Below are 26,782 nucleotides of genomic sequence, written 5' to 3'. Positions count from 1 at the left end.
CGCTGCAAAAGTTTGCTCCCAACACCATCACTAATCCGTGGAAGCCGGCGCTGCTTCAAACACCGGCGCAAAGACTTGGGGAGGGGAGGGGTTGTGTTTGGGAAGGGGGGGGGGGGTTAGAAAGGCGGAAAGGGGCGGAGCTGCGCCAGCGCGGAACATCCCGCAACCGCGCTGGAGTAAGCTAGAACAGGCCCGCGCAGGCGCAATTCAGGGGTGGGGGGGTGATCGGTCCAGGTCGGAGAAGCAAGCAGCATAATCTCCGCGGAAACAGCGTGGCTTTGCTTTCTGCCAAGAAGGTCGCCATGTGGGGCTTGTGGCTGGCTCGGGCGGGCCTCCCCCGGTGAGAAGAGGGGCAGGAGGGGCTGCTGGCGGGAGGGCCAAGCCTGGCTTCTTGGTGGGGAGGGGATTCGCTTTGTCCATGCTCAGGGGGCTCTTAAGACTTTCTTCCTTTCCTTCCCATCCGTTGCTGCTTTCCCCACTTGGGAATGTACAAGTTTCGGAAAAGTTGGCGCTTTGTAAACCGCTGTTTTAGGTAGAGTGCGGAAAAGAAAAGAGGACTCTGAGCATGTGCAAAGTGCTTTCTGTGCCGAGCTGATAGCCTCTGCTGGGCGCACATGTTGCTTAGTCATGGTGCGTGTGGACCATATCTTCTCTCTCTCTTCTTTATTCTTTCTGTGGGTATGTTAAGAAGCCTGAATCGTAGCAGAAACTAAAGGGAACTTAGTTGTAGAACTAAAGACTACTTTGTATCTTTCTGCTTGCATTGTTTTGCGTTGGCCGTTCAGACGAACTAGCAGGGTGGACTAGCGAAATGGTTCAAAGATTTATCCTCGCACCAAGTCAGATAATAATAGCTGCCTCGCATACTTCACTTATCTTTAAGAAATCTGGATCGGACTTTGGCTGCAGTTTTCTTTATCCTGGTTATTTGAGGGCCTATTGTTGTCCTCTTAAAAGGATGATTTGTAACAATAAACAGGTTCAGGAGGGGCGTGGAAATATACAAAACTAAAAGAATGGATTACATTAAGGCAGTGGTTTCTTTCTTTTCTTTCTTGGGATGAAATGATTTGCTTTCATTTTCTTTGATTTGTTTTGAATTGGCTTTAGCATCTCAATGTTTACCTTGCAAGTCCCTCCCAGAATTATCTATTGTATTATTATTATTATTATTATTATTATTATTATTATTATTATTATTATTATTAATTAGATTTGTATGCTGTCCCCTTCGCAGACCAAACAGCTTTTGAAAATAGGTCCATCTATTCTCTATCCAGAGAATTCTGGGAATTTAAATCTACAAGTCTTGAAGTTGTCAGGGTTGAAAAATACTCTCCTTAAAACTGATCTTTGGTTATTCCTCTTTGGGTTTTTTTTTTTAAACATAGTTCTGGATTGTTTGGGCCAAGGCTGTGGCGATGGACGAGCGGTTCTGCAAATGAAAGGGCACTGCAATTCAAAAGTGGAGATAAAATCAATGGATTCACTATAAACCAGGTAAAAGGTTTTGTTTCCAAATCACCACCTTACAACTTGAATACAGGATTCTGGCTAATTTAAGCTTTTCAGAGCTTTTTTCCATGAAAGCTGTCTAGTTAAGACATTAACACTGATTTTAGTGATCCTGCAAGGTCTCTTATGTATTTATTTATGTATTCATTCATTCATTCATTCATTCAATTTTTTTTATGCCGCCCTTCTCCTTAGACTCATGGCGGCTTACAACATGTTAGTGATAGCACTTTTTAACAGCCAGCATATTGCCCCCACAATCCAGGTCCTCATTTTATCCACCTCGGAAGGATGGAAGCCTGAGTCAACCTTGAGTTGGTGATGAGATTTGAACCGCTGACCTGCAGATCTAGCAGTCAGCTTTAGTGGACTGCACTCTACCCACTGTGCCACCTCGGCTCTTAACATTTCTTAATTAGAATATACCCAGTTAGAGTTTGCTAAGGCCTGTTGAAGCCCTTGATGGGGATTGTGACACAAACTGTACTTTGAAAAGGAGGCCTTGCACATTTTTGCATAGTCTAAAAAACACCCCAGGATGAATGGGGTGGGAGAGAAACCAAGGGCCAGAACTAATTGCATGAAAATTCACTGACTTCTCATGCTTTTACAGAAATATAGTTTAAGAGAATTTCCATATAAACTGTCTTGAACTCTGTTAGCCAGATCAAGGAAACTAACAAATACAGGCAGTTCTTGTTTAGCAACTGCCTACTTCAGCGATGTTCCCGCTTTTGACACTGAGCTTGTCGATTGAAAGGTCAGTGGTTCGAATCCCTAGCGCCACGTAATGGAGTGAGGTCCCATTACTTGTCTCAGCTTCTGCCAACCTAGCAGTTTGAAAGCATGTAAAAATGCAAGTAGAAACATGGGTACTACCTTTGGTGGAAAGGTAACAGCATTCCATGCACCTTTGGCATTTAATCATGTCGGACACATGACCACGGAGAATCTTTGGACAGCGCTGGCTCTTCGACTTTGAAATGGAGAGTAATACCGCCCCAAAGAGTTAGGAATGACTAGCATGTTTGTGCAAAGGAAGTCTTTACTTTTTTTAAAGTGACATGATGATATGCACAATTGTGGTTTTTCTCAGCAACTGCTTTACCTAATCACAGTTGCCAGACTCAATTTGGGTTTCACTAAGGCATTCGATAAAGTAGACCATAACCTACTACTAGATAAATGTGGGTTAGACAGCAACATCACCAGAGGGATTTGAAACTGGCTGACCAATCGTACTGAACTTGTACTACTCGGTGGAACTGCATGTACATCGAGGGAACTATGCAGTGGAGTACCAAAAGGCTCTGTTTTAGGCCCAGTACTCTTCAACATCTTCATCTATTTCTTGGACAAGAACTCATCAAATTTTTAGATGATACCAAACTGGCAGGAATAGCCAACACTCTGGAAGATAGGCTCAAGATACGGAAAAATCTTGACAGACTTGAACATTGGGTGCTATCTAACAAAATGGTGAAAAAAGTAAGGCTCTACATTTAGGCAAGAAAAACAAATTGCACAGATACAGTGTATGTGGTATCTTACTCAATAGTAGTAACTGTGAGAAGGACCTTGGAATCCTAGTGGAATAACATTTAAATATGAGCCAGCAGTATGCAGCAGCTGCCAAAAAACCCAACACAGATCTAGGCTGCATTAAGAGAGAGATAGAATCAAGGTCACGTGAAGTGTTAATATCACTTTACGTGACCTTGATAAAGCCACACTTGTAATACTGCATCCAATTTTTGTTGCCATGATGGAAAAAGGATGTCGAGACTCTAGAAAGAGTGTAGAAAAGAACAACAAAGGTGATTAGGGGACTGGAGGCTAAAACATGAAGAACGATTGCAGGAAATGGGTATGTCTAGTTTAATAAAAAGAAGGACTGGGGGAGATGTGATAGCAGTGTTCCAATTTCTTGGGGGTTGCCACAAAGAAGGAATCAAACTATTCTCCAAAGCACCCGAGGGTAGAACAAGAAGCAACGGGTGGAAACTAATCAAGGAAAGAAGCAACTTAAAACTAAGGAGAACTTTCCTGACAGAACAGTGGAACAACTTGCCTCCAGAAGTTGTGAATGCTACAACACTGGAAGTTTTTAAGAAGATGTTGGATAACCATTTGTCTGAAGTGGTGTAGGGTTTCCTGCCTAAGAGGGGTTGGACTAGAAGACCTCCAAAGTCCCTTCCAACTCTCTTTATTCTATTCTATTCATGGTCGCTTAGTGAGATTAAGGTAAATGTAGAATAGTACAGAATATTGAGAAAGCTCAGGAAGCTTTTGAAAAATGGTTTGGGAAACCACCATCCTGGTGTGCTACATGCGTTCCAATTGGGCGTACATGGTTGCCTTGGAACTGTTAGAGCAAGCATGACTATCCTAGCTGGGTAATGTGGCTGGGCATGGTTTGTGAACTCGGAGCTTTGCAGAAATGCTGGTGGCTTAATGTGCGTTAATTATAATGATCTAAGTGCCAAAGCCCACTGCAACAATATCGCCAAAAAGGCTTCTAGAGTTGTTAATCTGATCCTACGCAGCTTCTGCTCTGGCAATCTCACACTACTCACCAGAGCCTACAGAACTTTTGCCAGACCCATCCTTGAATACAGTTCATCTGTCTGGAACCCATACCACATCTCGGACATCAACACCCTAGAAAATGTCCAAAGATACTTCACCAGAAGAGCCCTTCACTCCTCCACTCGAAACAGAATACCCTACGAAAGCAGACTATCAGTCCTAGGTCTAGAAAGCTTAGAACTACGTCGCCTAAAACACGATCTAAGTATTGCCCACAAGATCATATGCTGCAACATTCTACCTGTCAATGACTACTTCAACTTAAATCGCAACAACACAAGAGCACGCAACAGATTCAAACTTAATATTAACCGCTCCAAACTTGACTGTAAAAAATATGACTTCAGCAACCGAGTTGTCGAAGCGTGGAACTCATTACCTGACTCAGTAGTGTCAGCCCCTAACCCCCAACATTTTCCCCTTAGACTATCTACGATTGACCTCTCCGGGTTTCTTAGAGGTCAGTAAGGGGCGTGCATAAGTGCACCAGTGTGCCTTCCGTCCCCTGTCCAATTGTCTCTCCTTATCTCATTTATCTTTTCTTCCTTTCAAATATGTTCACCTATACTTTTATATCTTTTCTTCTATTCTTTCTTTACTTATATTATTACATATCTATCCTCTTCAATGTGTATTATGTATTGGACAAAATAATTAAATAAAAGAAAAATAAATAAAATAAATTCATAGAGATGTATGTGTTTTTTATTTAGGTGACGGCAGTTCCTGAATTTGCCTTGACGGCTGTTAAACTCAACCATGAAAAGACCGGAGCCCAGTATTTGCATGTGGCACGAGAAGACTCCAACAATTTGTTCAGGTCAAGAATACTGAATAATGGAATTTTTTGTAGACTATCTGGTCTTCAAAGCCTTTGAATCCATGCATCATGTCTGCCCTTAAAATGTCTGGTATTTTTGTCATTCACCTTTGGTTCAGAAGTACAGTGATCCCCCGCTCGTTGCGAGGGTTCCGTTCCAGGAGCCCCCGCAACGAGCGGGTTTTCGCGAAGTAGCGATGCGGAAGTAAAAACACCATCTGCGCATGTGCAGATGGTATATTTACTCCCACAGCGCTAGCGAGGAGCCGAAGATTGGGGGCGGCGCGGCTGTTTGCCGCCGGCATGGGGGGCTTCCTAGCAGCCCCCCAAACCCGGGTTGGGGGTCCAGGGGGCGCTGTCTCTCGGCGCTTTCGTGCTGAGTCCGGGAGCGAACTCGCTCCCCGACTCAGCTGGAAAGCGCCGAGAGACAGCGTGGACAGGCCCGTTCCTTGGCGCTGTCTCTCGGCGCTTTCGTGCTGAGTCCGGGAGCGAACTCGCTCCCCGACTCAGCTGGAAAGCGCCGAGAGACAGCGTGGACAGGCCCGTTCCTTGGCGCTGTCTCTCGGCGCTTTCGCGCTGAGTCCGGGAGCGAACTCGCTCCCCGACTCAGCTGGAAAGCGCCGAGAGACAGCGTGGACAGGCCCGTTCCTTGGCGCTGTCTCTCGGCGCTTTCGCGCTGAGTCCGGGAGCGAACTCGCTCCCCGACTCAGCTGGAAAGCGCCGAGAGACAGCGTGGACAGGCCCGTTCCTTGGCGCTGTCTCTCGGCGCTTTCGCGCTGAGTCCGGGAGCGAACTCGCTCCCCGACTCAGCTGGAAAGCGCCGAGAGACAGCGTGGACAGGCCCGTTCCTTGGCGCTGTCTCTCGGCGCTTTCGCGCTGAGTCCGGGAGCGAACTCGCTCCCCGACTCAGCTGGAAAGCGCCGAGAGACAGCGTGGACAGGCCCGTTCCTTGGCGCTGTCTCTCTGCGCTTTCGCGCTGAGTCCGGGAGCGAACTCGCTCCCCGACTCAGCTGGAAAGCGCCGAGAGACAGCGTGGACAGGCCCGTTCCTTGGCGCTGTCTCTCGGCGCTTTCGCGCTGAGTCCGGGAGCGAACTCGCTCCCCGACTCAGCTGGAAAGCGCCGAGAGACAGCGTGGACAGGCCCGTTCCTTGGCGCTGTCTCTCGGCGCTTTCGCGCTGAGTCCGGGAGCGAACTCGCTCCCCGACTCAGCTCGAAAGCGCCGAGAGACAGCGTGGACAGGCCCGTTCCTTGGCGCTGTCTCTCGGCGCTTTCGCGCTGAGTCCGGGAGCGAACTCGCTCCCCGACTCAGCTCGAAAGCGCCGAGAGACAGCGTGGACAGGCCCGTTCCTTGGCGCTGTCTCTCGGCGCTTTCGTGCTGAGTCCGGGAGCGAACTCGCTCCCGGACTCAGCTCGAAAGCGCCGAGAGACAGCGTGGACAGGCCCGTGCGGCGAGAATGAACGGCGTGGGCGGGCGAAGGGCGGGCGGCAGCGAGGAGTTTGCGTGGGCGGTGGGGAAACTCCTCGCTGACGCCAGCAAGAGGGGGAAGACTCAGGGAAGCCGCCCAGCAGCTGATCTCCCGGTTGCCATCTACGCATGCGTGCCCACGGGCACGCATGCGTAGATGGTATTTTGACTTCCGGGTTGAAAAATAGCGAAGTACCCTGTTCGCAATGGTTGGGGACGCAATAAACGGGGGATCACTGTATTAAGTTACAGCAGCAAAGCTTTGAGTTCACTGGGGCTTGAGATTAGCTCTGGATTTCTATGAGAAATCATGGATTCATATTTCCACTCAGTTGGGGAAGCTGACTTTGATAGTCCTGGGCACATTGCTTCTCACAAATGTAAATTTTCTTTCCTTATGCCTTTGGCAGCATGCAACATGAAAAAATATTATTTTACTGAAAGAGTAGTAGATCCTTGGAACAAACTTCTAGCAGGCGTGGTTGGTAAATCCACAGTAACTGAATTTAAACATGCCTGGGATAAACATATATCCATCCTAAGATAAAATACAGGAAATAGTATAAGGGCAGACTAGATGGACCATGAGGTCTTTTTCTGCCATCAGTCTTCTATGTTTCTATATGTAGCCCTTGATTTACGGTTACAATTGAGCCCAGAATTTATGATGCTAAGGAAGAAATTTGTTAAGTGACCTTTGGCCCATCATATGACTTTTCTTGTAATGTTTGTTAAAAAAAAGAATCAATGCCATTGTTAAATTAGTAGCATGGTTGTTAAGTAAATCTTGGCTTGTTCAGAAGGTTGCAAAAGGTGATCAAATGGCCCATCGTAAATATGAACCAGTTTTTAAGCATCCAAATTTAAATAGAGATGCTGCAATGGTCTTTAAGTGTGAAAAATTATCATAACTCACATTTTTAGTGCCGTTGTAACTTTGATCGGTCACTAAATGAACTGCTATAAGGCAAGGACTACCTGTGATATGATGTTTCCTTATTTAGTTTATATGCTGCTCTTCTGACAATGGAGTGACTCTGATTGATGTACAACAGTGTTTTTCAACCAGTGTGCCGTGAGACATGGTCAGGTGTGCCGCGAAGCTCAGAGAGAGAAAGAAAACAAGAGAGAGAGAAAGAGAGAGAGAGAGAAAAAAAGAAAGAGAGAGAGAGAGAGGGAAAGCAAGCAAGAGAGATAGAGAGAGAAAACAAGAGAGAGAGAGAAAACAAGAGAAAAAGAAAGAACGAGAGAGAAAGAAAGCAAGCAAGAGAGAAAGAGAACAAGAGATAGAAAGAAAGCAAGAGAGAGAGAAAGAAGGAGGGAAGGTGGGAGAGAGAAAGACAGGGAGGGAGAGAGAAAGAGAGCAAAAAAGAAGGAAGGAAGAGAGAAAGAAAGGGATGGAGAGAGAGAGAGAAAAGAGAAAGGGAGAGAAAGGAAGGGAAAGGAGAATAGAGCGAAAGGGAGGAAGAGAGAGAGGGAGAATTTTTTTGTCCAAACTTTTTTTAGTGCCCCCCCTCAATGTGCCCCATGGTTTTGTAAATGTAAATAATGTGCCGCGGCTCAAAAAAGATTGAAAATCACTGATGTAGAACACCATAAAAATGAGTATGAAAATGTTCCAAACATTAGCAAAATTTGGGCAAGACTAGAATTGGTACATGGGCAGGAGAAGGCATTATAAGAGTATTGTTGTGCTTTGTTATTGTTAGCTTCCTTGGGGGGAAAAGGTGTCTATCTGAAAAGAAACATTAAAACACAAATGTTTTCCTGTTTGTTTTATAGTGTTCAGTTCCGGACAACTCCCATGGACAGTACGGGGGTGCCCCACATCCTTGAACATACCGTATTGTGTGGGTCAGAGAGGTATCCTGTCAGGGATCCCTTCTTTAAAATGCTGAATCGGTCGCTGTCTACCTTCATGAATGCATTTACAGGTGAGGAAATGGAAACTGACAGCTTTGTGAATTTCCTGGCCTGTAGGCGGCAGCTTAGTTGTACAACGAAATCTGCAATGTCGATTGCTTTCTTTCTAAGGTGAATTGTGAGTCTTGAGTGTCAACACGACTGATCCAGACAGGGTTGCTGAGATACGTACCTTCAAACTGGCAGAACAAAGAAAAACCTAGCATGCTGAGAAGTTAACAAACATAGAGAGACAATGGGAAATATCAACATTGCTTAGAGAATTGTGAAAAGAAGGAGGGTAAACAGTGCTGATTTCAAATAACAGCTTGCTAAGAAATTACAGAACAACAAGTATATTGGAAGGGACTTGGAGGTCTTCTAACCAGCTCCCAACTGAGCAGAAAACCCTATACCAGGGGTTGGTAGCCTTAAACCAGTGGTGAGTTCATACCAGCGCTGGTATGAACCCACTGATGATGCAATTTTTGGTGATTTTTCCCCCCCAGTGACTCCTGAGAAGGAGCTTCTCAGTTATGCTTTGGACGAAGAATAAAGGTCATCATTAAGACAAGGGCAGGTGGGTGGGAGGGCTTCTTGCGACATGGAGACGCTGGTGAAAATCACCTAAAATTTCATCATCCGTGGGTTCATACTGGCACGTCACTCTGGACCGCATCGGTAGGAACCCACCATTACCTTAAACACTCAAAGAGCCATTTGGAACAGTTTCCAACAAGGGAAAAAAACATTGGGAGTCCCATATACCCAGCGCGAGGCAGCCTCCCATACACTGCACCAGAGAGAGAAACCCAGGCGGGCAAGAGAGGGGAACCTCCTGCTCCTTTGACTGAAAGGTGGTGGCGGCGGCTGCTACCTGCTACCTCTTCCTTCCCATGCTGAAGGGCTCCTCTCTTCTCTCGCTCGCTCGCTATGTAGCTGGCACCTTCACTGTGGTGACTCTTTGGTTTGGCTGAAGCCAAGTTGATCTGGCCAAGGTGAAGTACCCCCTTTTGCCTTTCCATGCCCAGACGCTATGGGAGGCAACCTTGCACCGGGTTTATGGGAGGCAGCGCGAGGGAGTCACCACAGCAAAGTGGTTTATTCCCTCTGCAAGCGCCCAGAGAAAGGAAAATGCTCCATTCGCTCTGGGCTACCAAAACCTCCTTAAGCGCCACTGAAAGGCTCCTGGCAGCTCAGAAAATCCCAAGATGGCCAGGATTAAAGGGGGAATGGCGGAAACTGACCGGGCCTTCATGCCGCTCTCAAATTTCCTGGGAATTTTTCCGGGCTTGGGTTCTTAAGTAGAAAATAGTAATTTTTTTCTTTTTTTTCTTCTTTCCCTTTTTTCTCTGTTTTATTTTTAATTTTTTTTCCTTTTTTATATTTGTATTAAGATTGAAATTTTTACTTTATATAACAATATGTATTTTACAGATAAACCTTTTACTTTTATATGAAGACTTCTACTTTGAGCGGAGCGACTGTAGCTCCATTAAGTGTTATATGTTTTGTTGTTGTGTTTGTTACTTTGAAAAAATCAATAAAAATGTTTTAAAAAATTTAAAAAAAAAGAAGAGGCAAAAAACATCTTGAACACCCGGTTCTTATCTAGAAAAGTTCTTAAGTAGAGGCATTCTTAAGTAGAGGTACCACTGTATTTGTAAATATAAATATATTATATACTTGTAATTGTTTTTATATTTCTATTTTTATCTTGAAGCCACCCAGAGCCCATTTGGGTAATGAAATGGGCAGCATATTAATAAATTAATTAATAAAATAAAAAAAAATCTGAAATACCGTTCGTAGAGGGATAGGTTGGTGAAGATGTTGAAATAGTAGACATGGCAAAATTAACATGTTTAATTAGAGAAAGAACAATATCAATGTTTATCAGTGACCGAAAACAAAAAACCTGAAAATCCTTATGGACTTTTTGCTGAAAAAAGATAAAAATGAACTTGTGATTTTTTGTGATTTATGGGTTTGAGTATGAGAAAAGTAGGTCAGAAAAAGAAAGAATGTTGATGTAACTGGAGGGAGAGAATAAAATATAAACACATTTATAATTGCTGTCAAAAAATATCAGGAGCCATTGCTTTATAATCTTTTTCTTCCTTTTCTTTTTCTCCATTCCCTGTTTTGTTTCTTTTCTAATATTATAGCATCTTTATTTGGTTAAAAATTTCTTCAATAAAAAAACAACACGATAGAGGGCTCGGTTTGAAAATGAAATGAAGATTGCAAAGATTCATCACCTTAAATGAGCTGTAAAACCTGTGGATTTAATTTTGAACCGTTTCATTTTTAACTTTTGTCATCTTCTTTTGCAGCTAGTGATTACACACTCTATCCATTTTCTACGCAAAATCCCAAAGACTTCCAGAATCTTCTCTCTGTGTACTTGGATGCTGTGTTTTTTCCTTCTTTGAGACTTCTGGATTTCTGGTAAGATTTTGTGATCCATTTGAAAAAACAGCATTGTGATTTTTCATCCAGAAGAATTCTCAACTCACGTTTTATTTATTTCAAATTTCTTTAGGCAGGAAGGCTGGAGACTGGAACACGAGAGCCCATCGGATCCTCGGTCGCCATTAACCTTCAAAGGAGTTGTGTTTAACGAAATGAAAGGAGCTTTTGTAAGCCCTGTTTAATTGTTACACACTTTTGGCTTGGTTGTGAATTCCTGGGAAGCTGCTATAAAATAGTTCTGTGTTTGAGTTCACAAGCTAGGTTCAGATGAGGGATTGATAAGACAATATTTTTGAGGAATTGTTATGAAGCTTAAAACTCACTGAGAGGGTAAATATTGCAGGATCCAAAATACCTTACACTGATTAATATTTATTTTATAAATGGTGTGATTGAGTGAATTGGTTTTCACCCCAGCAAGGTGGTTCTTAAGACACTATCTTTGTTTGGGAGGTTCAGACATGCCCTGTGTTCATATTTAGTACCAAACCATGGCTTGTTTTAGCTATGGTTTGTCCCAACAGGTTTATACATGATATTGAGCGCAAATCAAATAGAGATATTCCTCGACTTAATGATTTCTGTTTCTAAGTTAGAAGGTCAATTGAATTTCGCCCCATTTTGAGACCTTTTTTTGCCACAGTTGTTAAGCAAATCATGCAGTTGTCTTCGGAGAGGGGCGGCATACAAATCTAATAAATACAAATACAAATACAGTGGTACCTTAAGATACGAACTTAATTGGTGCCGGGGGGAGGTTCGTAAGACGAAAGGTTCGTAAGACGAAACATTGTTTCCCATAGGAAACAATGTAAAGTCAATTAATCCGTGCAACCAAAAAACCCCCCGCAAAAAAACGGCTTTCCGCGACTGCTGGGAAGCGGCGCGGCTGTTTTAAAAGGTGACAGCCGGCCTGGGGGGCTTCCCAGCACAGGGTTCGGGGGGGCTGGCAAGCCCCCCAGGCCGGCTGTCATCTTTTAAAAGAGCTGCGCCGCTTCCCAGCTGTCTCCTGAAGCTGAACGCGGGGCTTTGGTGTTTGGCGTTCGGAGACAGCTGGGAACCCAGCGGTCTCCCGAACGCCGAAACCGGAAGGGGCGAGGTGGGGGGGGGGAGAACGGGAGGCTCAGCATTCCGTCAGTCGCAGCGCTGGCTGTCAACTTTTCTTTTTAGCACTGGGGAGGCAAGTCAGCTCCTGCCCAGTTTTAAAAAGAAAAGTTGACAGCCAGCGCTGCGGCTGACGGAATGCTGAGCTTCCCGTTCTCTCTCCGCCCCCTCGCCCCTTCGCCCCCCTGTGTTCCTAGGAGAAGTGCTGGTGAGGAGCAGAAGGTCTGTCTTGCCTCAATCCCCAGCACTTCTCCTAGGAACACAGGGAGGCGAAGGGGCGAGGGTGGGGAGAGAAAACGGGAGGCTCAGCATTCCGTCAGTCGCAGCGCTGGCTGTCAACTTTTCTTTTTAACACTGGGGAGGCAAGTCAGCTCCTGCCCAGTTTTAAAAAGAAAAGTTGACAGCCAGCGCTGCGGCTGACGGAATGCTGAGCCTCCCGTTTTCTCTCCGCCCCCTCGCCCCTTCGCCCCCCTGTGTTCCTAGGAGAAGTGCTGGTGAGGAGCAGAAGGTCTGTCTTGCCTCAATCCCCAGCACTTCTCCTAGGAACACAGGGAGGCGAAGGGGCGAGGGGGGGGGGAGAGAAAACGGGAGGCTCAGGAAGGGAGCTCGGGAAGGAGCCCACGGTCAGTCGGCTGCGGGCGGGAGGAAGGCGATTGTTCCGCTGTCGCCAGCATGGCCTGGCTGGAAGGGAAGGTGTAACGGAGCCCACGGGGGATTTGCCTTCCTCCCACCCGCAGCCGACTGATCGTGGGCTCCTTCGCAACCTCGGAGAGCTTCCAGGGCATGAAAGCTCACGAAAACCAGGAAGCTCTCCGAGGTTGCGAAGGAGCCCACGATCAGTCGGCTGCGGGCGGGAGGAAAGCGAATGTCACGGGGCTGGGCTCGGGAAGGGGCAGCGAAGTCGGTGCCGAGGCACCCTAAGCCCACCGGTGACCGCCAAAGGGTTGGCGAAGGGAGGGTGCTGCGGCGACCCGACCAAGCCTATGGACACGCCTCCCGCCGCTCTGCCCAATCACAAAGCCGAAGGAGGCACGGGAGGCGGTGAATGTCATGTCCTCTGGCCAGTCAAGCGAGGCAAGGCGGGGAATGTTGGGGGAGTGAAGGAAATTTAAACAGATTACGAAAAGCTCGGTGGTGGATGGCATTCCTTCCAGGAAAATACCCAGCCCAGCCCCCGTGGAGGCGTTTTTCTAAAAGGAGTGCAGTCACCACCACCGAGCTTTTCGTAATCTGTTTAAATTTCCTTCACTCCCCCAACATTCCCCGCCTTGCCTCGCTTGACTGGCCAGAGGACATGACATTCACCGCCTCCCGTGCCTCCTTCGGCTTTGCGATTGGACGCGCCTCCCGCCGCTCTGCCCAATCACAAAGCCGAAGGAGGCACGGGAGGCGGTGAATGTCATTTCCTCTGGCCAGTCAAGCGAGGCAAGGCGGGGAATGTTGGGGGAGTGAAGGAAATTTAAACAGATTACGAAAAGCTCGGTGGTGGATGGCATTCCTTCCAGGAAAATACCCAGCCCAGCCCCCGTGGAGGCGTTTTTCTAAAAGGAGTGCAATCACCACCACCGAGCTTTTCGTAATCTGTTTAAATTTCCTTCATTCCCCCAACATTCCCCGCCTTGCCTCGCTTGACTGGCCAGAGGACATGACATTCACCGCCTCCCGTGCCTCCTTCGGCTTTGCGATTGGACGCGCCTCCCGCCGCTCTGCCCAATCACAAAGCCGAAGGAGGCACGGGAGGCGGTGAATGTCATGTCCTCTGGCCAGTCAAGCGAGGCAAGGCGGGGAATGTTGGGGGAGTGAAGGAAATTTAAACAGATTACGAAAAGCTCGGTGGTGGATGGCATTCCTTCCAGGAAAACGCCTCCGGGGGGGGGGGGGGGGGCTGGGCTGGGCATTTTCCTTGGCGATCTTCCCTTGGCTTCCCTGGCCGCCTGGCGCTGGGAAGCCCCCTGGCAGTTTTAAAAGGTGACAGCCGGGCTGCGGGGCTTCCCAGCAGCCTCCGGAATGCCAAACCCGGAAGTTCGGGTTTGCCGTTCGTAACACGAAAAAAGTTCGTAAGAAGAGGCAAAATTTTTCTGAACCCCGGGTTCGTATCTCGGGTTGTTCGTAAGACGAGGGGTTCGTATCTTGAGGTACCACTGTAATATGGTATGTGAAGTGAATCTGGTTTCCCCATAGATTTTGCTTGTCAGATGGTTGCAAAATGTAATCACATGACCTCAGGAATTGCAACCATAATAAAGATGAGCCAGCTGCCAAGTTGTCCAAAATTCTAGTCACATGACCAAGGGGATGTTTGTTTGTTTGTTTGATTGATTGATTGATTGATTGATTTTTATGCCGCCCTTCTCCTTAGACTCAGGGCGGCTTACAACATATTAGCAATAGCACTTTTTTTTTAACAGAGCTAGGCTATTGCCCCCACAATCCGGGTCCTCATTTTACCCACCACGGAAGGGTGGAAGGCTGAGTCAACCTTGAGCCGGTGATGAGATTTGAACCGCTGACCTTCAGATCTACAAGTCGGCTTCAGTGGCCTGCAGTACAGCACTCTACCTGCTGCACCACCCCGGCTCATCATGTTACAATGCAATGGTTACAATTGTGAAAAATGGGCATAAATCGTTTTTTTTACGATGCCATTATAACTTCAGAATATCATTGTGACTTAGCACTCTGCACAAATTCATCCTTTAGTACTAACTGTTGTATGTGAATCAGGCTGTTGTCACTTCATCTACATGTCATGATTAAAATTGTGGCATTTTAATTGTGGCCTCAGTGGTTCAGTGGTTAGAGGGTAGCCCTGCAGGCTACTTCTGCTGATCACTGGCTGCTAACAGTTTGGCAGATTGAATCTCAGTAGGCTCAAGGTTGACTCAGCCTTCCATCCCTCCAAGGTCGGTAAAATGAGGACCCAGATTGTTGGGGGCAATATTACTCTCTAAATCGCTTAGAGAGGGCTGTAAAGCACTGGGAGGCGGTATATAAGTCTAAATGCTATTGCTATTTGTGAACTCAATTCCAATATTTCTATTATTATTATTATTATTATTATTATTATTATTATTATTATTATTATTATTAATTAGATTTGTATGCCGCCCCTCTCCGAAGACTCGGGGCGGCTAACAACAATATAAAAAGACAATGTAAACAAATCTAATATTAAAAGACAATCTAAAAAACCCCACCACTCATACATACAAGCATACCATATATAAATTCTATAAGCCTAGGGAGAAGGGAAATTTCAATTCCCCCATGCCTGACGACAGAGGTGGGTTTTAAGGAGCTTGTGAAAGGCAAGGAGGGTGGGGGCAACCCTGATATCTGTGGGGAGCTGGTTCCAGAGGGTCGGGGCCACCACAGAGAAGGCTCTTCTCCTGGGTTCCGCCAAACGACATTGCTTAGTCGACGGGACCCCGAGAAGGCCAACTCTGTGGGACCTAACCGATTGCTGGGATTCGTGCAGCAGAAGGCGGTCCCGGAGATATTCTAACATTTACTTGACCATTTGGGGATAGTTGTCTTTCCTAGTTTAGTTTCTATTACTTTCAAATAAGAAACTTGGAATAGGATCTATAGACAAATAATGCTTTGCCACATATCATGCCACAGTTGCAATTTGTAAGGCAAATGGAAACCACAATTTCCATTTAAATAATCTGGCATGGGACCAGATTATTTACGGGACTGTCTTCTGCCTCACATTGCCAACTGGCGGCTTCGCGGGGGAGAGCCTTCTCTGTTGTGGCTTTGGTCCTCTGGAACTAACTCCCCCTGGGGATTCATACTGCCCCCATTTTTCTAATGTTTTAATTGTATTCTATTTTACCTTGTTTTTTACTCTTGTAAGCCGCCACGAGGAGGAGGGTGGCCTATAAAACTAATAAAACAAACAAACAAATAAAATTTCAGACTGGTGCATTCACACATAATACTAAAGCAGAAATGGGCATGCTTTTTTATAATTTAATATTTTTGAACTGATCCTCAGAAAAAAATTGAGATTCCTAGGCGCATTTCAGAGAATGACTTTCTGGTTCTGATGTGTGTGAGAATCAAAGCTATGGTTGACATGATGCCAACCCATAATGGACTTTTTCAACTGTGGTTTGGCTCAGTTGAACCGTTGGGTGAACTGGACTTTACCATTCCAGCTTACAGTTCCTATCCCATAATAATTGCGCTGCAAATTGTCTTGTTAACAAAGACATCCATTCCACAAATGCTACCTAACTTCTAGGTCAGAATTGGGAAAAGGGTAGACCTCTCGATAGCTCAGCCAATGCTGAGAGATGTTAGAATAGTACAATGCAGTAGAATAAAATCTTGCAGAATACAGGTAATCCTTGATTCACGACCAACATCTCTGTTGCTATGCACGACAGCTGTTAAGTGAGTTTTGTCCCATTTTACAACTTTTCTTGCCACAGTTGTTAAGTGAATCTTTACAGTTTAAAGAATCTTTAAACAATTGTTAAATATAGTAGTACCTCTAGATACGAGCTGCTTCACATGCGAGTATTCCAAGTTACGAGCCGAGACGCGAGCAAAATTTCTGTTCGACACCCGAGCTCAAATTTGGGATACGAGCCGAGCTTCCACTAGGTGGCACAAGAATTCCATGCTTCCAGTTATCTCGGCCCGGAAAAACAAAGTCTAAAGGCATTCGTTCGAGTTGCGAGTTGATCGACATACGAGCTTGGGTCTGGAACGAATTAGACTCGTATGTCGAGGTACCACTGTATTCCCCAATTACTTTGCTTGTCAGAAAGACATAAAAGGTGACCAAATGACCCTGGGACACTGCAGCTGTCATGAATATGAGTTATTTGCTTTAATTTTGATCATGTGAATATGATGGTGCTGCATCGGTCATAAGTATGAAATATGGCCATAAGTCACTTGCGGTCACTCAACAAGGACTACCTGTGTCTTTGTAGCCCTGCAGATAATCAGGCACCAATCCCCAGAGATGTTTTGATATTGGGTAGTGTTTGACCATAGATGATCTGTTCATTTATTCTTCTTCAATAAAATATTTATTTTAAGGCAGACAATGAGAGGGTTTTCTCTCAGCACCTTCAAAACAAGATTCTTCCTGATCACACATATGCCGTTGTGTCTGGTGGTGATCCATTGAAGATCCCTGATCTCTCCTGGGAGCAACTGAAACAATTCCATGCTACTCATTATCATCCCAGCAATGCAAGGTATAAGAAGGAAAGAGGAAAGGAAAGCAAAATTGGAGCATTAATAATAATTAATTGCTTGGTCATTCAGCTAATGACAGAACCCAGGATAGCAATATAGCTTTGATTTTTGCATTCTGCTATCCACATAATATTTTGGATACGCTGGTGTGCCTGATTCCTTTTCTCTAAATTAAGCCAGTAAGTCTCTTATTCATCATAGTTAAATCTCTTTGGAAGCATAAGACCAACAATCTAGGTCTAGGTTATTAAGAAAAGATGAAGATTGTTTTAAAATTCTGGCCTGGAAGTTAATAAAACTCTTGCTCAGGGAAACTGATTAATTGAGACTGCTTTAATTGCAAGGATGTGGATCACATGAACGGGCTATTTGAAGAAATGCCAGTACAGAGACAATAAATGGCTTTCTTTAAAAGTTTTAGCAATTAATTCTGCTTTCTCCCCTGGGACAAAGGGCCACCAAAGTTGAATTTTTCTCAGGGGCATAGTTCCCTCTAAGCTGAGCAGTGAGCAATCGCTCACTTAAAAATCATCATCAACTCTGCCCAGAAGCCGAGAGGGAAAGAGTGAGAGGGAAGGAGAGAGAGAGGAAGAGAGAGAAACAGATAGAAAAAAGAGAGGAAGGAAAAGGGAAAGAAAAAGAATGGGAGTAAGGAAGAGAGAAAGAAAATCAAAATCTAGTTTGAAACTAGCTCAACTATTTAAGTGGCATTTTGATATTGATAGAGTTGCCCTATTATGAGCTCACTGTTATAGACACAGTACAGTATTTTATTTTGAAATTCTCCGAGGCAAAACAGGGTGGGTTTTTTGTTTGTTTGTTTGTTTATTTATTTGTTTATTTATTTATTTATTTATTTATTATTTCTGTGCCGCCCAGTCCCAAAGGGACTGCCACTCAGACACTATACTTTTCCGCCCACCCACCCCCAAAAATTAGAGGGAACACTGCTCAGGGGTAACTCAAAGCATCTTTACTTGCCTTGCTTTTTCAACCTTCTAATGTGTCCATTGCTGCTTTTTATTATTTCATATTTTCTTTCCTTAACGATATTGTGATCTTGATTGTGTTTATAGTCTCTTTGCAAGCTATCCAGAGCCATTAAGAAGGAAGGAAATATATGTTTATTTTCCCTACCACATGAATAAATAATGAACATGTTGATTTGTATATGCAAAGAGGTTTAGGACTGTTGTAGCTCTATTCCTTTTGCATGTACCTGCTGGGGGGAAAAAGCTGCTCTTAAATAGAGGTTATAGCAGAACTGGAAATTTTTGACTGGTGAACCATAGCCTTCATATCCCTTCAACAAGACCTGAAGGCCAAGGGCATCAGCAGTCTCCAACCTTGGCTGAGAAATTCTGGGAATTGAAGTCCACAAATCATAAAGCTCCCAAGTTTGGAGATCCATGCTGTAATAGCACTGTTTTAAGATGTGTGAACTTCTAGTCCCAGAATTCCTTGCCACAGTATGGTAGCATGGGAATCTTGGGAGTATAAATTCACACATCTTAAAGTTGCCTAAGTTATAAAAGACTGTTTTAGGGCAATACAGTGATACCTTGTCTTACAAACTTAATTGGTTCCGGGATGAGGTTCTTAAGGTGAAACGTTTGTAAGACGAAACAATGATTCCCATAGGAATCAATGGAAAAGTGATTAATGTGTGCAAGCCCAAAATTCACCCCTTTTGCCAGCCAAAGCACCCGTTTTTGCGCTGCTGGGATGCCCCTGAGGTTCCCCTCCATAGGAAACTCCACGTCCGGACTTCTGTGTTTTTGTGATGCTGTGATTTCACTGAGGCTCCCCTCGCTTGGAAACCCCACCTCCGGACATCCGTTGCCAGCAAAGCACCCGTTTTTGTGCTGCTGGGATTCCCCTGCAGCATCACAAAACCACGGAAGTCTGGAGGTGGGGTTTCCCATGGAGGGGAGCCTCAGGGGAATCCCAGCAGTGCAAAAACGGGTGCCTCGCTGGCAACAGAAGTCTGGAGGCGGGGCATCCCAGGGGCGGCGGTGGGTTTGTAAGGTGAAAATAGTTTATAAGATGAGGCAAGAAAATCTTAAACCCCGGGTTTGTATCTTGAAAAGTTTGTATGATGAGGCGTTTGTAAGACGAGGTATCACTGTATTTGACATGATAGTGTAGAATAAGCTATCAACTTGGAACACACTGTCCTGTGAGATATCTGTTGTCTCCTATTTATATTAATGGGATGTTTTTCTTTCCTGAGCCACTAATAATAAATAATTTTGTTTTCCACTGTAGGTTCTTCACTTACGGGGACTTCCCATTAGAGCAACATTTGAAACAAATCCATGAAGAAGCGCTGTGTAAATTCCAGAAAATTGAACCCAACACTGCAGTCCCACCCCAGCAAATCTGGGACAAGCCTGTGAGTTTTGATTTTTTTGCGGTATTTTTATTCGCCAGAATTTCTGTAGAATCTGCTGCCTAGGGGAGAGTTGGCTTCTTTGGTGGTAGACCCAGTTGCAAATGTTTTAAGGCAGTGATTCCATCTTTCACGTGTAGGCAATACATTAGTACCTCTTCTTACGAACGCCTCTATTAATGAACTTTTTGAGATACGAACCCGGTGTTTAAGATTTTTTTGCCTCTTCTTCCTTAATATTTTCACCTTACGAACCCGAGCCACCAGCGCTGGGATTCTCTTGAGCCTCCCCTCACTGGGAATCCCCTCTTCCAGACTTCCTTTGCCAACGAAGCACCCGTTCTTGCTTGGCTGGGATTCCCTGAAGCTCCCCTCACTGGGATTCCCTTCATTTTTGCTGGCGCTGCTTTGAATCCCAGTGAGGGGAGGCTCAGAAAAATCCCAAAAATGCAAGAACGGGCACTTCAGCTGGCAACAGAAGCCCGGAGGTGGGGTATCCTAGTGAGGGGAGGTTCAGGGGAAACCCAGCAACGCAAGAACGGGTACTTCGGCTGGCAATGGAAGTCCGGAGGTGGGGATTCCCAGCAGCTTAAGGCAAAAGGGGTGATTTTGGGATGGGGTTGCATGCATTATTTGCTTTTACATTGATTCCTATGGGGAAAATTGCTTCTTCTTATGAACCTTTCTACTTACGAACCTGGTCACGGAACAAATTAAGTTCGTAAGAAGAGGTACCACTGTGTTTTTAAGTTCCATATCTGTACATTCAGTTGAAAATGTGAGATAGCAAGAGATGGAAAAAATCAGGGATGATACGCTCCTGGTTCACTTGTGCCTGTCAGTCGTCAGAGAGCCGGTTGCAAAATGTGAGAGTCATAATTGTGAACTTCATGCTTATTAAGTGAATCCATTTTTTGTTGTGGCAAAGTTTCACAAAAAACCTGAAGTACATGCCAGATTTTTGCAAAAGGATAATAAAATACAGTCATACCTCGTCTTACGAACCTAATTGGTTCCAGGGGGAGGTTCGTAAGACGAAAGGTTCGTAAGACGAAACATTGTTTCCCATAGGAAACAATGTAAAGTCAATTAATCCGTGCAACCAAAAAAAAACCCCGCAAAAAAAACCGCTGCCGCCCGGCTGTGACCTTTTAAAACAGCCGTGCGGCTTCCCAGCCATCTCCCGAAGCCAAACGCCAAACCCAAACTTCCGCGTTCGGCGTTCGGAGGCTGCTGGGAAGCCCCGCCGCCCGGCTGTCACCTTTTAAAACAGCCGCGCGGCTTCCCAGCAGCCTCCGAACGGTTCCGAAAAAATTTGCCTCTTCTTACGAACTTTTTTCGTGTTACGAACGCCAAACCCGAACTTCCGGGTTTGGCGTTCGGAGGCTGCTGGGAAGCCGCGCGGCTGTTTTAAAAGGTGACAGCCGGGCTGGGGGGCTTCCCAGCAGCCTCCCGAAGCCGAACGCCAAACCCAAACTTCCGCGTTCGGCGTTCGGAGGCTGCTGGGAAGCCCCCCAGCCTGGCTGTCACCTTTTAAAACAGCCGCGCGGCTTCCCTGCAGCCTCCGAACGCCAAACCCGGAAGTTCGGGTTTGGCGTTCGTAACATGAAAAAAGTTCGTAAGAAGAGGCAAATTTTTTCGGAACCCCGGGTTCGTATCTTGAGTTGTTCGTAAGACAAGGGGTTCGTATCTTGAGGTACCACTGTACTTGGGTTAAAAACAGTGTCCTGTTTGCTAGCCATTTGTTTGCTTGTTTGTTTTGCAGAGGGAACACTCTGTGACATGTGCTGCAGCTTCATTGGCTACTGACTCTAAGAAGCAGACAATGGTCAGCGTTGGCTACCTCCTAGCAGAGTAAGTAACTGGGAATAGCAGACTAACTTATCTAAACAGAATAACAATAACAGTAGAGTTGAAAGGGACTGTGGAGGTCTTCTAGTCCAACTCCCTGCCTAGACAGGAAACCCAACACTACTTCAGACAGATGGATGTCCAACATCTTAAAAACTTCCAGTGTTGGAGCATTCACAACTTCTGGAGGCAAGCTGTTCCACTGATTAATTGTTCTGTCAGGAAAGTTCCCCTTAGTTCTAAGTTGCTTCTCTCCTCAGATGCTATAGAGCAGGGGTGGGCAATTAATTTTGCCATGGGGCCACATGAGAAATTGGGATGGTTTTTTGGGGGGCAGACTATAAATATAATTATATAATAATAATAATAATAATAATAATAATAATAATAATAATAATAATAATAGTTGTTGTTGTTGTTGTTATTATTTATTAGATTTGTATGCCGCCCCTCTCCGAAGACTCGGGGCGGCTCACAACAGTAATTAAAAACAGTATAACAATGGGACAAATCTAATAATAAAATACATAAAAACCCCAGCAATTAAAAACCATATAGCAGATACACACCAAATGTGAAATAAAATAAGCCTGGGGGAGATGTCTTAGTTCCCCCATGCCTGGCGATATAGGTGGGTCTTAAGTAACTTGCGAAAGACGAGAATGGGGGCCGTTCTAATCTCCTGGGGGGAGTTGATTCCAGAGGGCCGGGGCCGCCACAGAGAAGGCTGTGTTCTCTCAAGTTAACTCAGTTCTACCCAATACTATAAAGACCCAGACCCTGGCCTGACCTAAACACCCAGATCCATTCTACAGACCCTTAATTGTTTGCTTTACAGCAACACGGTGCACCACACTCACGGTGCTGGAGTGTTTGCGTGGTTTCTGTGCTCGGCCGTTCTCGGTAGGAGGTCGGGGTCTGCTCCAGTGCGAGGATGAAAGAGCTCACCGTGTCTTCTGGGACTCCTCCGGTTCCTGCTTTCCTCATGATTCATCAGGAAAGCAGGATCCAGAGAAGTCTCGGAAGACACGGCGAGCTCTTTCATCCTCGCACTGGAGCGGACCCCGACCTCCGTGGACCGGTCACAGATAGCGGGCGGGCTGGTCACAGACAACGGGCAGGCCAGATGCAGCCCACGGGCCGCCCCTTGCCCAGGTCTGCTTTAGAGAATAGGTTGACCCCCTCTTCTTTGTTGCAACCCCAGAGATATTGGAACAGTGCCTATCATGCCTCCCCTGGTCCTTCTTTTCATTAAACTAGCCATGCCCAATTCTTGCAATCGTTCTTCATATGTTTTAGCTTCCAGCCCCCAAATCATCTTTGTTGCTCTTCCCTGCCCTTTTTTCTAGAGTCTTCATAGAATCATATTCCTCTGTGTAGCTGAGGATTCCATTCAACATTTTCTGCTAAGAAATAACTCGGGAAATAATGGTGATAGTGATTAGGGGTTATCTTCCTGCCTTCAACTGGTTTTTCCTATTGCTCGTTGGGAGCTAGCTGGGAAGATTGCAAATGGGGATCGCATCACCTCAGGACAGCCCATTGGTCATAAATACATGCCAGTTGCCAAGCATAAAATTTTGATCACGTGACTATGGGGGTGGGGGGAGATACTACAATGGGCATGTGAGAAGCAGTCATAATTCACTTTTTTCAGTGCTGTTGCAACTGTGAACGGTCACTAAACAAATAGTTTCAAATTGAGAACTACCTGTATTGAATCCTACAGTGTTCTTTTTTTCTCTCTTTTATGCTTAGCATTACAGATAATTTTGAAACCTTCATGTTGAACTTTTTGTCTTCTCTATTGATTGGTGGCCCAAATTCTCCGTTTTATAAAGCTTTGATCGAAGCCGGTCTTGGAACAGATTTTTCACCAGATGCTGGGTAAGTATGTGGCTCTTTCTATGTGTTTTAATGATGTAACTGAAGTTTAATTTGATTTCTTAAAATGGGCTAATCAAGCTTTGGGGGTGCTTAGGGCCAGACTATCTTTGAGACTGCCTTCTACCACATAGCTCACAGCAACCAATAAGGGCACAATTCAAAGTGTTGGTTATGACCTATAAAGCCCTTCATGGCACCGGACCAGATTATCTCCGGGACCGCCTTCTGCCACACGAATCCCAGCGACCAGTTAGGTCCCACAGAGTGGGCCTTCTCCGAGTCCCGTCAACTAAACAATTGTTTAGTTGGCGGGACCCAGGGGAAGAGCCTTCTCTGTGGCGGCCCCAGCCCTCTGGAACCAACTCCCCCCAGAGATTAGAATTGCCCCCCACCCTCCTTGCCTTTCGTAAGCTCCTTAAAACCCACCTCTGCCATCAGGCATGGGGGGACCGAGATATTCTTTCCCCCTAGGCTTCTACAATTTATGCATGGTATGTTTGTATGTATGTTTGGTTTTATAATAAGAGTTTTTAGTTGTTTTAGTATTGGATTGTTACATGCTGTTTTTTATCACTGTTGTTAGCCGTCCCGAGTCCACGGAGAGGGGCGGCATACAAATCCAATAAATAAATAAATAAGGGCCCTCAGGGTTGGTTCTTCTCTGAGTCCCGTTAGCTAAACAGTGTTGGCTGGCAGGGCCATGGGGGAGAGCCTTCTCTGTGGTGGCTCTGACTCTCTGGAACAAGCTACCTCCTGAGATCCGGACTGCCCCCACCCTACTGGCCTTCTCTAAAGCTGTAAACACCTGGCTTTTCCGTCAGGCCTGGGGCGATTGACGGTGCACTGTCAAAATCCGGCCATAAATGGCATGTATAGTTTTTCTTTACCGTGGGTTGGAAATTGTTTTTAATTGCATTCTTTTTTAGATGTCCTAATATTATACTGTATATTTTATTTTATTTTTTTGGTTGTGAGCTGCCTAGAGGCCCTAAGGAATTGGGCAACATGCAAATTGAAATGAAAAGAAATGAAATGAATGAATGTGAAATACATATGAAGTTTTGTATGGGAGTTCAGAAGGATTAAAATAGTAATGGCAGTAACATGTAGTGTTTTATAGCCCTCTCCGAGTGCTTTACAAATGGCAGCATATTGACCCCAACCATCTGGGTATTCATTTATCCACCTCAGAAGGCTAGAATACTGAGTCAGCCTTAAGCCCACCAGGATCGAGCTGCTGGTGCTGAGCAGAGTTAGCCTGCAATACCGCATTCTAACCACTACACCCCCACAGAATAAAAACATAGGTGAATGTAATCTTGTATATAAAAATTCTCGTAAGACTTCACACACCCACATTGAATTGGGAGCCCAAAGGACTTTGCTTAAGTTCTTCCCAACGCATAGCTGCTAACTGATCCATGTTAGTTATTTAGCCATATTTGTTGCAGTCTTAGGGGCTTCACTAAACCATAATAGAAGGTTCCCATATTTATGCTAAACCACAGATAGGTTTATTGCAAAATGTGAAATGGTTCTTTCCTATCAAAGTCCAGCTTCCCAATGTTTAAATTCTAATGTGAAGATTTTTTTTCTATTATCTTTCTGTTTCTAGGATTAACTCCTCTACACGAGAAGCTTATTTCACTGTGGGCCTTCAAGGGATTTCGGAAGAAAGCATACATACCATAAAGGAAATTATTGCTAAAACTATTGATGAAGTTATTGAGTAAGGACATTTTTTTTTAAAAAAAAAGTTGTACCTTCGTAAAATATATATACTGTATATAGCTAAGAGCTGCTTACTTTAAAGCTTACTTTAAAGAAGTAATAATGATGGTTCTGCTGGTAAAATAAAACTATAAATTATACTGCTTTTCCCAACTGTTTTAAAAGATTTGAGATGATTTTGCTATGTACAAATCTCCTTATAAAAAGGAGCAAAAAGTATACGTAAACTTTGATTATCCCTTTGATGTACAAGTAACACCTAAAAGCTAAAACTGAACCTTGAAAGGAAGAAAAATAATGAAAACTCTGCTGGAGAAACGCAGATCTTTATGGCTCAAATGTACTAACGGAGTTCTGAACTTATAACTGCAGTTGAGCCCAAAATATCTACTGCCAAGCAAAAATTGTTTTGTTTTATGACCTTTTAAAAATCATAGTTAAATTTTAACATGCCTTTTAGGTGAACCGGACTTCTCTGTTAACTGCTTGTAAGAAGAGACACTGTAGCCATAATAATAATAATAATTTAATAATAATTTATTAGATTTGAATGTATCATAAATACATGCCAGTGCATAAGCACCTGAATTTTGATCCCATATCCTCAGAGATGCTGCAGTGTTCTTTAGTATGAAAATGTTGATAAGTCACTTTTTTCAGGGCTGTTGCATCTTCAAATGATCAATAAATGAATGAGCACCAACTGTATCCTTTTTTTTTTACTAAAAGATGAAGACTTTGGTGTGTGTCATCTTTTAATGTTGCTCTATTTTAACAACTGGTTGGGTGGGTGGGAATAAGTAGACAAGAACTATATCTGAATTATCATGTAGTAAGGGAATACAAAAAAATCATTACGAGTAGTTGAAACTTAACAAACGCTCAATTAGCAACTGTGTTGAACAAGGTGGATTTTATTTAAATCAAGTTGATTTAAATCGTGATTTAAATCACTAGCAAAGAGGCTAGTGATTTAAAGAGCAGTTGCCATCTCTGTCTCACAGCAGCTTTTCCTCTGTTCCGTTGTTGACTCACCCAACAGTCCCAATATTGCAGAGTATACAGTCTCATTCTACACAACTAACAACTCCATTTCATGCTGAATAAACTAAATTATTAATGTACCTTAAATAGAAAACTATCTTTAGATAGAGTTTTACTCCAAAAGCATTTTGTTAAAATAAATTTGATAAGTGATTTTTTATCCACCCTGGTGTTGAATCAGTGGGATTTATGACCTGTTCTCTAAAGTTCTGGCCATTGCGACATCCTTGCCATCATATGAACCCAGATCAATGGGGAAGCCGACAGGAAGTTGCAGTTTGAGGTCATGTGACATCTTGCTTAAGGGCTGCCTGAAATTTGCTTAATGACCTCAGCTGGAATTGTAGGAACTGACTTAAGTTGGTGTGGTTATGTGAGTTTTAAAATTTATTACTACATTGCTTAGTGATGAAACTGCTAGTCTCAGTTAGGTCTGTAATTAATTCCTTTATTTTAAAAACAAAATCGGATCCATCCCCATCTTCCACATATTTCAATCAAATAGACTATGCCATTTGAATACATTTCATTCAGAAACTTGAGAGCTTTGTCCTTGTGATTCCAGAACAAAATTATACCTCTTCTTTTCAACCTTAGGAATGGATTTGAGAAAGAAAGGATTGACGCTTTGCTCCACAAAATTGAGATCCAGATGAAGCATCAGTCAACCCGTTTTGGACTTGCCTTGGCTTCAGTAAGTGATGCTCCTCCCATAAAAACCAGCCACAACGTGTGCAAACTAACCTTTTAAACATTGTGCGGGATAGTCTCCACTGCAGAATT

The 26,782-nt window shown here is 44.5% G+C and overlaps 1 protein-coding gene across 1 annotated transcript in view; it reads left to right on the top strand.

Annotated features, from left to right (window-relative positions):
• The first annotated feature begins 215 nt into the window (after positions 1–215).
• The window catches only part of PITRM1 (pitrilysin metallopeptidase 1), a 52,848-nt gene continuing 26,281 nt past the window's right edge, over positions 216–26,782 (top strand). The window contains exons 1-12 of the mRNA XM_070729198.1: positions 216–340; positions 1,392–1,500; positions 4,818–4,924; positions 8,173–8,324; positions 10,629–10,743; positions 10,838–10,934; positions 16,933–17,093; positions 19,363–19,489; positions 21,252–21,340; positions 23,096–23,224; positions 24,840–24,953; positions 26,597–26,693. Coding sequence (XP_070585299.1) covers positions 303–340; positions 1,392–1,500; positions 4,818–4,924; positions 8,173–8,324; positions 10,629–10,743; positions 10,838–10,934; positions 16,933–17,093; positions 19,363–19,489; positions 21,252–21,340; positions 23,096–23,224; positions 24,840–24,953; positions 26,597–26,693 — 1,335 coding nt within the window. The 5' untranslated portion in view covers positions 216–302. The remainder of the gene's footprint in view (positions 341–1,391; positions 1,501–4,817; positions 4,925–8,172; positions 8,325–10,628; positions 10,744–10,837; positions 10,935–16,932; positions 17,094–19,362; positions 19,490–21,251; positions 21,341–23,095; positions 23,225–24,839; positions 24,954–26,596; positions 26,694–26,782) is intronic.

This window comes from Erythrolamprus reginae, chromosome Z (genome assembly GCF_031021105.1).
Source record: "Erythrolamprus reginae isolate rEryReg1 chromosome Z, rEryReg1.hap1, whole genome shotgun sequence".
Taxonomy (NCBI): domain Eukaryota; kingdom Metazoa; phylum Chordata; class Lepidosauria; order Squamata; family Dipsadidae; genus Erythrolamprus; species Erythrolamprus reginae.
The sequence above is the reverse complement of the archived record's forward strand: the minus strand, read 5'-3'. Positions and strand labels throughout refer to the sequence as shown.